General features: G+C 36.0%; 1 protein-coding gene across 1 annotated transcript in view; it reads right to left on the reverse strand.

Moving 5' to 3' along the window:
• Positions 1 to 598: 598 nt before the first annotated feature.
• CAPS2 (calcyphosine 2) overlaps positions 599 to 16000 on the reverse strand; it is a 46006-nt gene continuing 30604 nt past the window's right edge. The window contains 9 exon segments of the mRNA XM_012173937.5: positions 599 to 2759; positions 4535 to 4631; positions 8131 to 8250; positions 9426 to 9580; positions 11123 to 11196; positions 12161 to 12279; positions 14539 to 14632; positions 14721 to 14816; positions 15656 to 15730. Coding sequence (XP_012029327.3) covers positions 2584 to 2759; positions 4535 to 4631; positions 8131 to 8250; positions 9426 to 9580; positions 11123 to 11196; positions 12161 to 12279; positions 14539 to 14632; positions 14721 to 14816; positions 15656 to 15730 — 1006 coding nt within the window. The 3' untranslated portion in view covers positions 599 to 2583.

The raw sequence follows: 16000 nt of genomic DNA on the forward strand, positions 1-16000 counted from the left end.
ACAGCAGCATCACATTATGAATTATTCTAAGCGACTCGCCCTGTGCAGAATCACTGGTTCACTAAGCACATATACTCATATACTATATTTAAAACAGGAACATACACTTTTATCTATACTCCATCCCAGTTGCTCTATCATACAATGTATATTCTTTCCTATTTAAATATAGCTAAACATTCCTAAATAACATCTCTTTTCTAATAAAATGTAAATTTTCCCTGAAAATTCTATAAAACTTTAAGTGTAAGAATAGAAACAGTAAAATCAAGATATAGAATTCAATAAACCGTATGGTTAACTGGAAAATCAATTCTATACCACAAACAAGTAACTAACCTTTTAAAGATCTTGAGGACAGTGAAATACATTTAACTATAAACTTCATGTAAAATCATTATAACATATAACAATATTTTAAAGTTTATCAAGAGATTTTTTAGAATATAAAGCCTATATTTTAAAATATAATGTCAGAAGTCAGTTATTATGCTATGGATGTTTGAAAATGTAATTTCTATTAAATGCTCTTCTATGATATTGAATACTGAATAGTAGATTTTACTATACCAAAGCCAAAGAAGAATGTAGACGATGGGACAAAAGCAGAATGATTTATTGTGCCACCAACTATAATTTAACAAAATATGTCAAATAACATATTGAATATGTATTTTATAGCTTTATATGGAAATAACAGTGTAAAATAATAAGAAATTAACAATAAAAAGTTACATCCCTTATATATAGGAATCACAAATATTCAGAGAATCACATGAATATTTACATTGAGAGGTTAGAGGTTTATTTAAGAATAGGCTGTCCTATTAGTATGTTAAACCCTAGAAGAATCCTGATTTATAGGGTTTTAAGTGACTACAGTTGGATAAATTTTTCCAAGATAAAGCATGTGACTCAAAAATAGTGTTACAGAGTTATTTCTGTCAAAACATCTCCCACCATATTGTTTTAATTGAAATAACCTAATTGAAAAAAATTCCAAGGAATAAATAATTTAGCTAGTGAAAAAAGCCCTGAAATACTTATGCATACTTTGTTTCTGATTATTCAGTAGAAAGTTTTAATACCTCCTTCAATCCTGAAAAAGTACTACTTTAAATTTATGGAGTTCACACACATCACATTTCTGATAATGTAGCCAAGGGCATAGACGAATGTAGTTATATGCCAAAATTTATTTTTTATAAAGTATATATTTCATTTTGAACCACTTCTTATTTTGCTTGACAGTTTTTTTAAATCTGTTATCTTAATGTATAAAATTTTAAATTATAAACTTGAAAACAACTCTATAAAGTTCTTCTTCTCTATGTATATCCCAGAAGTGAGAAACATAGAAGAATTCAGAAAGAATGATTGCATCTAACTTTTAAATATTTATTTAGAAAAACAAATGTTTCAGTTGTTAAGTATACCAAAAGAGATACTACTTAGAATAGCATACATTCATTTTAGGACACAAATGAACTTTTTACAATTTGGTTAAGGGTTGTTAAGTTATCCCTTAGTCCATATAAGTGATAATACACTTTTTAAAATCTTTAGTTGATATTCAAAGAAAATATTTCTCTTCCCACTATGTATTGCTTCTAGTTAAATAATACAGATAATAAGAATTACACAGATTAAAAACTGCACAGTTAAAAACGGAATAAAAGAACAGATAGAACTGGTCACTAGAATAATTACATTGTGCTCTATTGAACAAACAATAGTACATGATTTGAGAGCCAAGAAATCATAAGACAGTGCTCAAATAAGCATTTTTGATGTAGCCTCCATCATTCTAAATATTCATGTTACAGAAAATATCTATAATCACACTGCACGGAAAATTTCTTTTGCATATCCTTTAATTCATTTAACATTTTCAGATGTTTGAAGCAAGCTGAATTAATCCAGTCTCATAGGCTTTGGGCCTAAGTCTAGTTCACCAAATTGAGAATGGTGACAATTACATTTTGGGGAATAGGTAGCAAAAAAATCAATGGGCAAGAAACTTGGTTTCACATCTGCTTTCCTATTGTTTGATACAGATGTTACTTTCCTATGAAGGCTAATAAAAATGACCTCTAAAATATATTCAAGATAAGTAATAAATCAAAAAGACAGATCAATGAAGTGAAGTGAAGTCACTCAGTCGTGTCTGAGTCTTTGCAACCCCATGGACAGTAGCCTACCAGGCTCCTCCATCCATGGGATTTTCTAAGCAAGAGTAGTGGAGTGGGCTGCCATTTCCTTCTGCAGGGGATCTTCCCAACCCAGGGATCGAACCCTGGTCTCCTGCACTGCAGACAGACGCTTTACCGTCTGAGCCACCAGGAAAACCAGAAAGACAGCTCGTTGGAAACTTATAAACAGGTGAGCACAGGCCTGCGTGTGTGTAACTATACATATGCCCTTCCATCTGTCCTTCTGAACGCTTCTCCTTCCAAGCCCAGCTTCTTTAAGAGCACAACAAGCAAACAGAATAAAGAGAATCTTAGAGATCTGCATTCTGGTGTTTGATACTTCACATCCATCTCTCCATGCTTAGTGCTGGTGACATACTCATTTAAAAAACTAAATCCCCCAAGGAGTACATAAGACGCTGACAAAATCTTCATCATCTACTATCCCTATACTTAGACCTTCATAGTAGTCTTCAAATTCACCGTATGACACCTCACCAGACTTGCTGCAGGCATTGTTTAACGTCTCTAGAAAAGATGCTTTGATTTCTTCCTCTGTGGAGTGTCCTGTAAAATAGTACTGACTATGAAACTATGTCCTTAAAAGTCCAGTAAAATAGCTGATGATAATTACTTAAGTCACCTGATAAAATCTTTTCAGCAATTTGAAATCTTATGTCAAACTACCCATCAATTTATTTGAACATTTACTTGCATGGACTAGAATTTAATGATGGAGACTTAACTATATATTTGATGCATCTTTTAAAACAGTCTGATAGGGTGTATCCTATATATGTATGAGCAAAATAACAGTTACTACTGTAGATATTTTTGTATTTGTTTACGTTTTAGAAAACTCAGTTTCATTCCCATTAGAAGTGAGGAAAGAAGAAACCAATCTCTATGATATACAGGCTGTTAACACAGTAATGCAATGTGTGAAAGGCATTAGTTACTTTATGAAGCAGTTACTCATAACTGCAACTAAAAAATATTACTAGGATTCATGATTCAGAGGCCTATGAACATCTTTGCTGGAAGAACTTTCAGTTGATTAAATCATTCTAGTTTAATCTCTGACATTAAGTAGGCTATTTCTACTGGTGGGTTATATTGAACATGTTTAATTTTAAATTATGCTGCTGCTAAGTCTCTTCAGTCGTGTCCGACTCTGTGTGACCCCATAGACAGCAGCCCACCAGGCTCCCCCATCCCTGGGATTCTCCAGGCAAGAACACTGGAGTGGGTTGCCATTTCCTTCTCCAATGCATGAAAGTGAAAAGTGAAAGTGAAGTCGTTCAGTCGTGTCCGACTCAGCATGGACTGCAGCCTACCAGGCTCCTCTGTCCATGGGATTTTCCAGGCAAGAGTACTGGAGTGGGGTGCCATTGCCTTCTCCGAATTTTAAACTATAGGAAGATGCTATTGAGAATCACATATGTAAAAAAAATTGTAATTCTTTAGTTTGCTATTTAAAGTGAGAGGAAAGAACATCTAAGTCATCCTTTCTTAAAATTCATTTTTTAACTTAGAACAATAAGATATTTAAATAAGTATCTCTGATTGTATTATGACTGGTTAAAGGGAAGGAGTGATTTCAGCTTAACTACCTTTTTCTTTAAGCAATTTTTGTATTTTCAAATTTTGATAGACATATGTATGTTTATTCCCTTATTCTGCCTTAAATCTTCAACCATAAGCAAACAATAAAACTCAAAGGACTTGCTCATGTAATTATCTGTTCTCTCAACCTATTGTGCTTTAACTCAAGTTTGTCGCTCCTGTCTCAACAGGAAATAGTTAACTCAATTATAAACGTAAGTGAAAAAAACAAGTACAAATAATAGACCTATGAATTTTTAAATGAAGAAGCTCTCACATTTCTGGTTTAAAAAATAAATATTTCCTCTGTTATTGGCCTCAAGTCCATGCTATAAATTAATATAGTTCATAGATACACTATTATTAACTCACATTTTTGAAATCTAATGCATTTTTTCTTTGTTTAAATTTATTTATTTTCATTGGAGGCTAATTACATTAAAATATTGTGGTGGTTTTTGCCATACATTGACATGAATCAGTCACAAGTGTACATGTGTCCCCCATCCCGAACCCTCTCCCCACTCCCTCCCCATCCCGTCCCTCCGGGTTGTCCCAGCACACCAGCTTTGACTGCTGTTTCATGCATCAAACTTAGACTGGTCATCTGTTTCACGTATGACAATATATATGTTTCAACGCTATTCTCTCAAATCATCCCACCCTTGTCTTCTCCCGCAGAGTCCAAAAGTCTATTCTTTACATCTGTCTAATGTATTTTGACTTATAGTATTTACCTGAAATTACTTGAGGATGCATCTTTGCACAATAACATTTTCTTATGTCTATAATAGACACACTGCCTGTTTTGTTAAAATCCAGTTTCATAAAGGCCTACATAAAGAGAAAAGTGTTATTTTTTCCTATGAAATCATTAGAACCTAATTTTCCACTCTGCAGTAGGCTATTTTTGAGCTCTAAACAAAGCAGTTTTAAAGTACTAAACTGGAATATGAAGGGAGCATCATGAATACAGGGAGAAAGATACTGGAGCAAGATATTAGGTGACCTGCACTTAAGCATTAGTTCTACGACTTTCTAGCACCCTGACCTTGCAAAAGTAACTTAACCTCTGTTACCCTGGCTTTCCTCTTTTCAACATTGAGGAGTTGGGTAAAAACCTCACAGTAAAGAATCTGCTGCAATGCAGGAGATGAGGGTTTGATCCCTGGGTCTAGATTATCTCCTAGAGAACAGAATAGCAACCCATTCCAGTATTTTTGCCTGGAGAATCCCATGGACAGAGGAGCCTGGCAGGCCACAGTCCATGGAGACGCAGAGTCAGACATGACTAGTGACTTAAGCATGCCCGCACACTAGGAGTCACATGAAGTTGATAAATGGCTGGGACTATTTTGATTCAAAAAGTAAACTCGAAATATCCTATCACTAAAATCAATGAGAAAATGAAACGATTTTTTAAATGGATTTTGTTGCTCTATTTCCTGAAACTTAAGACTACCTTTTGAAATGCTAGTTGCTTTACTGTTCCTTTAATTCAACGCAATCCTGTGGATCATAAAATGTATTTTACTGAGAAAAGGAGTCGATCCATAGAAACACACGACAGACCCAAAGCAACATCTTACATTTGCAGATGAGTCAAAACTAGAATGAAGTTTGTTTATTTACAATAATGTCACATATATATGGTACCTCTTATAGGCTAAATTGCATCCTCCCCAAAATGCATTTGTTGAAGCCCTAAATCCAAGGACTTCAGAGTGTGACTGCAGAAGACAGAGTCTTTAATTAGGGGACTAAGTCAAAATGGAATCATTAGAGTGGACTCTAATCCAGTATTTCTTGTATCCTCATAAGAAGAGGAGATTAGGACACAGACAACACAGACTGAGGGACTGACCCAGAGAACACACAGTGAGAAGACAGCCAATTAATTACAAGGCAAGGAGAGCAGCTCCAGAAGAAACCAAACCTGCTTACACCTTGATCTTAGACTTCTAGTCTCCAGAATTGTGAGACAATAATTTCCTGCTACATAAGTCATCCAGTGTATGGTATTTGTTGTAGTAACCCCAGCAAACTAAGTTTACTTTTGCCTATTCCCTGGATTTAGAACAGTCAGAGGAACCACTGATCAAATTGCCAGCATCCGCTGGATCAGTGACAAAGCAAGAGAGTTCCAGGAAAATGTCTACTTCTGCTTTATTGACTATGCCAAAACCTTTGACTGTGTGGATCACAACAAACTGTGGAAGATTCTTCAAGAGATGGGAATACCAGACCACCTGACCTGCCTCCTGAGAAATCTGTAAGCAGGCCAAGAAGCAACAGCTAGAACTGGACATGGAACAACAGACTGGTTCCAAATAGGAAAAGGAGTACGTCAAGGCTGTATGTTGTCACCCTGCTTATTTAACTTATATGCAGAGTACATTATGAGAAACGCTGGACTGGAAGAAGCACAAGCTGGAATCAAGATTGCCGGGAGAAATATCAATAACCTCAGATATGCAGATGACACCACTTTTATGGCAGACAGTGAGGAGGAACTAAAGAGCCTCTTGATGAAAGTGAAAGGGAGAGTAAAAAAGTTGGCTTAAACCTCAACATTCAGAAAACTAAGATCATGGCATCTGTTCCCATCACTTCATGACAAATAGATGGGGAAACAATGGAAACAGTGAGAGACTTCATTTTGGGGGGGGCTCTAAAATCACTGCAGATGTGCCTGCAGCCATGAAATTAAAAGATACTTGCTCCTTGGAAGAAAAGCTATGACAAACCTACATAGCACATTAAAAAGCAGAAACATTACTTTGCCAACAAAGGTCCATCTAGTCAAGGCTATGGTTTTTCCAGTGGTCATGTATGGATGTAAGAGTTGGACTATAAAGAAAGTTGAGCGCCAAAGAATTGATGCTTTTGAACTGTGGTGTTAGAGAGAATCTTGTGAATCCTTGGACTGCAAAGGGGTCAAACCAGTCCATCCTAAAGGAAATCAGTCCTGAATATTCATTGGACGGGCTAATGCTGAAGCTGAAATTCCAATACTTTAGCCACCTAATGCGAAGAACTGATTCATTGAAAGAGACCCTGATGCTGGGAAAGATTGAAGGCAGGAGGAAAAGGGGACGACAGAGGATGAGATGGTTGCATGGCATCACCAACACAATTTGAGTAGACTCCAGGAGTTGGTGATGGACAGAGAGGCCCGGCATACTGCAGTCCATGGGGTCACAAAGAGTCGGACAGGACTGAGAGGCTGAGCTGAACTGATTCCCAGGAGCAAGGCTTATGAAGGAGACAGCCCCTCAGTTTCTGTTCTTGACACTCACATCCATCACCAGGACATGTAAGGTAAACATGAATGCAAATTTATAAGTATTATGTGATTAATTTAACATAAGGTTTTTATCTTGCCTTTTGACCAGTAAAGATATAGATCTTTATATTTTCCATTTGTGCCCAGTGTAATTGTTCAGACTACTCTATGCACAATATCTTTGTTTCAATATGGGATATGTATACATTTCATATTAGGTACATATAGAAAAGAAAAACTTCATTTTCAAAAGTATGCTCTAAAAATGGCTACTAGGACCAAAGTAATATGTTCTCTCCTATAAGCTCAGGGCTCTCTTTTAAAATTATTGTTTAACATGGTCATTTTTGTCTTCATTTTAACATTTAGCAAGCGTATTTTGAAAGGAGAGAAACATCTTTTAGTCATCAGGCAAGGGTCATACGCACTGAGCTCGGACCCTTGGGCCACTCTGATGCTAGTGATCTTACGTGTGTCCTCTTAGATTGGTTCTGTGAGGTAAGAGGCTGAGGCTCAGGGGATATTTAATAATTGATATAGACATACAGCTTATACGGAGCCAGAAATTTATGGAATTAACAATTTGTAAACTGAAATTTAATTTCAGATTTTCTTTCCTTTTTACAGTATTTTCCTTAAACATAGGTTGTCTTGCTGTATAATGGGTAGATTAGTACATGTATGTGTGTTTCTGTGCTTTACTAAACCCACAGTACACTGCAAGGAAAGGGATTTAAAACTTTTTCAATGGTAACTCATTAAAGATTTAAGAATGAACCTAACAATCTATTAAAAGTAACTATTTGGCTTCCCTGGTGGTGCAGAGGTTAAAGCGTCTGCCTGCAATGTGGGATGCCTAGGTTCGATCGCTGGGTCGGGAAGATCTCCTGGAGAAGGAAATGGCAACCCACTCCAGTCTTCTTGCCTGGAAAATCCCATGGACGGAGGAGCTTGGTGGGCTACAGTCCACAGGTCGCAAAGAGTCAGACACGACTGAGCGACTTCACTTTCCTTACTTTCACTAGAAAGGTTACTTTACAAAGTTACCTTTCGAACAAATGATTTCCTATATTCATTCATTTCACCAATTATGGCACGTTTGAATTCTCCGTAATCAGCCCTGCCATCGTCACTGCTATTTAGGATTAGCCACAAAGACTCAAAATCCTAGAAATAATCAGAGAGAGATTACTGTTACACCTTTAAGTTACATATGGCCACGACTATAATCATCATAGTATTTTGCTATATCTTTTGTTATATCTTATGTTTAGGGCCATACCTAAACATAGGGCTACACATAGGTTTCCTTACCTATAAGGAAATTCCAAAAAGTCGCATATAAATCCAATCAAAGGTACTAAGAAAGCTTAGTTAGAGGAACTCTGTAATGGGGATAGTTCCATAAAGTTAAGAAACATTTAAGAGTGGTAATAAATCAAGTGTATCATTTTAAATTTATTCTTTTCAATAAAAATGCTACCATTTACTTGAATTTGACCATTTAATTATTTGTAATGTATTGTATCTGTGCCAGTTAAGAAGTCACTTTACTTACTGGAATGCCTCCAATAGGATGAGGACTGCTAATAATACGAGAATATATATGAAGTGGCATAAAGAAAACATTTACATTTTGGGTAAATGGTATAGAGAGGATCAGGGTTCGGATGGGATGCTCCTTTAGGCGGAGGTGTCAGTGAAGTGCTCTGAGTAGAGAAATCCTGAATGGTGAGAAGGTCCAGCCAGCAGATGCAGAGGTTGGCTGGACCTCCAGTCACAGTAGAGGGACCCAGGGGTGTAAAGGCTTTGGGGCAATTCCTGGAATGGTCAGAGCATGTCTCCTCTTGAAGCCTTCACATCGGCTTCTCCCTTTCCTCAAGCAGCCACTGTCTGATCCATGCTCTTCCTCCCCTCGTTTGCCTAATCCCTCCTCAACCTTCAAATCTCAGTTCTGATACATACCCACTCCAGAAATCCCACGAATTTCCTTCTCCATGACCTGGCTTGCAATTTATCTCACATGTTCCGAAAGCATTCTCTCTTTAACACTTACCATGCTTTTTCTGTAATCATTTATATCTTTCTTTTGATTATAAAGACCTTAAGACTACAAATATGTCTCAGAGTTAGAACAATACCTGCTTATTAGGTTCTGAATAAGCATAGGAAGGAGGGATGAATGCTGACATTTAAAAAATCAACAGGATTTTCCTGTCGGCTTAACACTGATAATGAGACATAAAGGAGACAAATGAACTACAAAAACTTCAGTAGAAAAGTGAGCGAGGCCACGTAAGAATGATAGTCACTCACTGCAGAGAATTATCTGTGGTACCTACGTTTTCAGACACTTCTAAGCGAAATAATTGTAGAGCTTGCTTAAAATCTGCCTTATCTAAAAGTCCGTTTCCTTCTTTGTCCAGTTGTTGAAGGTATTTTCCCAATCCAGTCAAAATGCGAACACCTCTTTTACGAAGTTGTTCTTTCAGCATGTCTGTTTAGGAACAAGAGTGATGGAAGCTTATTATCCCTATGCATACATGAATCAAGTTGCAATTGTCTCTCTGGTAAGAAAAAAAAGTTGATACATCTGATATAAGGGATGTGAATATGCAACCAGATCATATGTACGGCTGACAAAAGGCTTTGAAAAACAGAATGCTTTTAGTAAAGTGGGTTATATACAAAATCATACGTAAAGTATATCAGAGCTATAGCGCCACTGTGTGGTGAGAGTGTTATATTTTAAATAGAGGAAAATAATGGTTCACTTTATCAGCATGAAAATAACCTCAGCATTACAAATAAAATCTTCATGTTTAAAAAATCTTCTCGGCTTCCACTTCACCTGAGGAGCCTATGTTTTTCATCTTTTTCCTCTTTCTTTGTTGCTAACAACTGAATTACAAGTTTTTGAGTGATCTGCCTGACAGTTTATCAGTTCAAAATTTCTAAAAATCGTTAGGAATCTTCAAATTACAGCATATATTTAATAACATCAAGGCTTTAGAATACTATCCTATACTTTTACACTTAAAGTAACCCTTTTTGCTAGGAATTTATAACAAGTTTTATCCCTAGGCCCATTCTCTTTGTGGGACAGATGCAGTTTGTACCATCTTCACTTAAGAAAATATAAGTAACTTTACCAAAGCAGTTATTAAATATAATGCATTAGAGGGAAAAAAGTGTCACTAGATACAAGGGTGAGAAATCATACTGATCATGATAGAATAAACTTTATTAACAGTAGCATCAAGGATATTTCAGAGATAAATACCAATCCTAGAAAACTTTCAAATCTGCTTTTAGCCTGTTGCTCCCATATCATCTTTATATGATAAATAAGGACTTACCAAAATTTATAAGTTATATCTTGACTTCTGTGATGACTGGTTTAATGCCTTCCTGCCTTCTTGACTATGAGAGTCAACAAAGGAGTTGTCTATTTGAGCCTCATAAACTGTACTAATTACAAGAGTAGACTCTAGAAACAAATCTTTAAAATATTTTAGTGTACAAACCTACATATGTTTCACATATTACCTACAACAACTCTGAAATTAGTAAGAGGTTATTATACCCATTTTAGACATAAAGAAAGAGGTGCAAGAGATACATACAAAGTCGTATGGCTCCTGAATGGTGGGTCCAAACAGGGCTTCCAGTCTAGTATTTTTTTCCTACACTAGGCCACCACAAATCTCTTCATGATACCATCATATAGAAAATGAGTACTACATGGTAAAAATCACATATCCATTTCATAGATTAAAACCACACCATCTAGTGCTTTCTAATGTTTAAGTTCATAAATGATATAATACTAGTTATTCAGTTAGACTCATTGAAGTAGGAGGAGTCTTAAAAACATTTTTAAATATGTATTTGTGTATAAAATAAAAAGATAGGAAGCAAATAGGCAATATAAACGAAGTGTCATAAAACTAAGTAATATCTGGAAAATACTGCTTTACTCCTTACAAAGAAAATGGTTGAAAATAAATCTATTTGAGAGTATAGTAATGATACACACCTTGAATGGCCTTGAAAATCATCCTATCATTAGCTTCTTCATTGGTTACATCATCATGTTCCACAGAATCAGTTCTGCAATTGACATGTCCATTGTAATACAAATATACTCTTTTGCAGTCTTAGTATAGGAACTCTAAGATTTCCCTGCTTTAGACTCAAAAACTTCTCAAAGAAAGATAGAAGAGTACTTAGGGGTTAATCACGTCTCCCACCTTTGCTTGCTGCTTTAATCCTGAATATGCTAAATCAAAACTAAAATCCTTATATCTCCCAAGAACTACCTTTAAGTATTATATTCAGTTTTATAATTATTTCAAGCTTCTTTTTAAAAACTTAATTAAAACTATTATTTAAAAGCAGTTTCACCTTTAAATGTAAAGCTGTTTAAAAAGCAAAAAAAAAAAAATACAATCATATTGAACAATACAGTAAAAGACAGTAAAAGACAAGCACAGGCTTCCTTATAGCCAATTTATGGCAAATGGCCTCTAATGCACTGGTAGCACACCAGTTACCGTATTTTGAGCAAACAAGCACTCCACAAGAATAGCATAAATATTTTCTGTGGTTTAAAAAAAAACACCTCAAATTCATTTGAAAGCTTTTGATTCATAGCATTATTTTTTCACTATGTATATTATCAATCAATGGTCCACAAGCATGTGGGACCAAGATTTTTTTAGTGCTTAGAAAAAGCACCACTCTAAAAACGTGGGAAAAGTTATTATATTATACCGTATCTCATCTTTACTTTGGTAGCATTTACTAAAATTAAAATGTTATAGTATAGGCAAATTAATTAAGTACTTTAACAAACTTACAATGGGACATCTTAAATCTCCATTGGATTGTAACTGTTCCCGCACATAGAGTGTATTTGAGTATAAAATATAACACATAAAATAGACATGTATAGCTATGCTTTATTTTTTTAATATAAATCTTAACTAAAATCAAACACTTTCATATAGATTCTCACTTTAATATAGTAAAAAATAATAATACCTCTAAAATGACAGATGCACGTGTGACTTACTTGACAGAAGGCAAAGCTCTCCAGTCAACATTTGTGATTCGAAGTGTAAGCACTGTATTTTCTTTCACACTTTCTGGAAGTCTGGGATGATCAGAGCTCAGAAATGTCAAGTTTGCACCCTAAGGAAATGAACAAATGAATTATTTTAACTATGAAGTATATAAAAGTAAAATACAACTAATAGTAATTTTAAATATTCAATTTTGATTACATCGAATACAGTACACTTTTATTCTAATAAATAAGTATATTGAGGGAATGTTTAGAAACCACACAGGCGTCAGCAAATAATATAGGAAAATAGAACTAATTTCACAATTTCCCAATTAGAACAATCTTAGATGTAACAATTGATGTGAAAAAAAAAAAAGGATAATTCCAGTTTTTTTTTTTCTTTTAAGAATCAGAGGAAAAAAGAACAAATTATCTCCGTGGAAATTATGACACTCCAAAATACAGAAATAGAGCTATTGATCTACAGAAAGATGTGCTGCAAACTGATGAACTATGACAGCTTCCTTATCCTCTTTCACCTGGTATTTTTAATATGATTGCGTGCATTTATTTACGGCCGTGCAGGGCCTTCGTTGCTTCGTGCAGGCCTTCTCCAGCTGCAGAGAGCGGGGACTGCTCTTTGCTGCAGGGTGCAGGCTGCTCATTGCAGGGGCTCCTCTGGCTGCGAGGAACGCAGACTCTGGTCACGTGGGCTCTGGTAGCTGTGCCCTGTGGGCTCTGCAGTGCAGGGCAGGAGCGGTGGTGCAGGGCTTGGCTGCTCCCTGGTATGTGGAATCTTCCCATACCAGGGATCCAACCCGTGGCCCCTACACTGGCAGGTGGGTTCTTATCCACTGCTCCACCAGGGAATTCTTTCACCTGGTATTCTGATAACAAATACTACATAAATGTTAAACTAAGCTTAACCTGTTTAGAGCATCAAGGCTTTGGTGAAAAAATTCCCCTTGAAAATCCTTCATCCAGACTTAGAAAATTGTTGTTATTTTAATTTCTGAGTTTCTCAAATATAGTCAAATATAAATAAACACAAATTTAAAATAATATGCTTAATTATCTCTTTCAAAAATCAGGGAAGAGATCTCTCTCCTTTTTCCTAGAACATTTACTTTAGAAACCTGTAAGTACTTTCCCCACTCTTGGACATGCATATAAGTTCTCTTGAAATTATTATTTAAACAACAGAGACTATTTGATATGTGTAATGTAATTCAATCCAATCTGGTCCTTTGTACTAGTCTTCAATCCGTTCCCCAGAGTTCCCCAGAGTTCCACCAGAGAACTCTGTCTAAACCACAAACCTACTAATGCTACCTTCTTTCATTCCATCCACCTTCTTACCTTTCAGTGACTCCCCAAGACATTTTAGATAAGTCTTTAACAAAAGGCCACTCTTAGTAAGTTCTCATCTGTCTCTTGCCAGTCCCCACCTTGAAGTCGAGATCAGTAGGACTGAACTCCTTTCAGTTCTCAAAAACAGCCGTGTCTTTGGAGCTTTTGTTCTCTGCATGACGTGTCTCCTTGCCTGAAAGCCTGGCCTCCCTCTTCCATCTACACCTCTTCGCCTGCCTACGTCTGGGTTGGGTGGCACTCCCTGAAGAAGCTCCCTTCGACTCTGCAAAACTGGGTCACTGTCCCGCCTATCTGGCCCTCTGATCTCTTTCCCGTTGGAATATAATCCCCACAAAAGCAAGGATTTATTCAAGTTATTTATAGTTCTATTTGCAATGCTTAGCCTATGAGTGTAGGTTTTATATGAATGATCATTGTGGGTAGTGAGATAACATGACTGTGATCATTTCAAATTTCAGAGCACTATACAGCTTCTAACATTACGTATGATCATTTCACACTAAGGAATCCTTGTGATATGCCATACCCCAGGAGTTGTGCCAAGCAGGGAAATCACAAGGAAGATGAGCTAACCAGGAGATCTATGACAGCCCCAGAAACCAAGCACTGCGTGGAGAAAAACGTATGTCTCCAGAAGATAGGCCTGCATTAGGTGGAGAATTACTCCTGGTTCTACTGAAGTAGCCACTGACCCAGTGGTACAGCCTCTAAAAGCACCAAAACACCAGCTCTCTGGGGTTTCCATTGCAGGACAGGTTGAGGAGGAGGGGCAGTGGAGCTGAGCAGGGTCACAAGGAATAAATGCTATGCTTAAGATTCAGACCACTGGGATCTGGACCTGAGAGGCAACCCCTCTCCTAGAGAAACATCAACCATTAGCCAATATAGAAATGCCCCTGCTCAGGAAACAGGGAAAAGAATAAACTGGCAGCTAGAAACCCTGCTCCCCTAGCCCCACAGGATCCCTCAAAATCCTACACCACATAGTAAAGCGTGAGCACACACTCACTCACAACATAAAGATCACCAAGTTGGTACTGCTTTCCTTTTCTTCGTCCACGCTGATGACAATAAACGCTTTTTTGAATAAAAGGAAGCACATTTGTTCTAGAAGTTAAATGACAAAAATGTGAGATTATTCAGCTTCTCTGGGAAACAGTCATCTTGAGAGCTGTAACGATCTTTAACAGCATACCTATTTTTCCCAAATTGCCGATACTCATAAATTGTGAGGGACTGGTCATGAGTGAAAAAGAATCCGACCAGCTCTCTGCAAGCATCACGTCCATTTCTAGAAAAAGAAAATGGTATCAAGGATTTTCAAATAGGATACTTTTCATATTTAATGATAGATGGATTCTATGCGTCAAACAGAGATACCAGGATTTGCTCAAATGTGTGGTTATGGGAAACCACAAGGAAACAATGACAGAGCTTGCTGAAGTGTCAACTTAATTCTGATCTGAATGGAGAAAAAAGCTTCACCTTATACGAATATGAATATGGATGTATTACAATGTAGGTTACTAATTTGGCTTAGACTTTTAAGATAGTGAAAGACATTTAAACAATGTTGAGCTTGCAACAAGCCACTAGACATACATTTATTACCTTTTGTCATGGAAATTTTAAAATCACTGAACAAATATGCTAATTTTTGAAAAGTCACCTTACCTTTAATCTTCATGAAGAACATCAAGTAACATTATGTGTCACTGGCAGTTTGTAAGACTAGATAACAGATTTAAGAACCACCTTCCTTGTCATTTTATTACATCTACTGTTACTTTAAGCCATTAAAGTGAAATTAAATAAATTACGCAAAGGTTAATTTTCAAGTAGTTTAGAATCTTCTAGTAGTAACATGTATCTTTAAAAATTCACTTTATTTCTTTTTGAAAGACATTTTAAAATCACATTTTAAATAATTTCTAATTAAAATGTTTTTCTTTCAGACTTATACTCCCCATAATTTTTATAAGAGATTAAATATATATTACCTAAAAATGTTTGTGGTACATTCACTTAAATGTAACAAATTTAACTGATTTAATTATTGCTACCTCTATTTGAAAAGAAAATGCCTTTTAATAATCATAGGATTAAAAAATTTAATAAAGTCACAATTACCTTGATATGATCCTACCATCAAACTGCACTTTATGGGAAAGGATATTTTCAGTTAATGTAGACTGGGTTCTTATCCTGGTAAGAAATACAATTGTTAATAATTATTTTTAAAATACCTACATTAGATAAGAAAAGTATCTAAAAGTTATGTCAATATTTTCAAATGCACATACTAGATAAAGATGAGGTTTAAGCCTCTTTTTATTCCAGACTGCTATTGCTATTGCAGACACAGAAGAAAGAACCCTGAGCTGTGGTATATAATGGGCTTCCCTGGTGGCTCAGTGGTAAAGAATCCACCTGCCAATGCAGGAGACATAGTTTTGATTCTTAGATTGGAAGATA

The sequence above is a fragment of the Ovis aries genome, chromosome 3 (assembly GCF_016772045.2).
Source record: "Ovis aries strain OAR_USU_Benz2616 breed Rambouillet chromosome 3, ARS-UI_Ramb_v3.0, whole genome shotgun sequence".
NCBI lineage: Eukaryota > Metazoa > Chordata > Mammalia > Artiodactyla > Bovidae > Ovis > Ovis aries.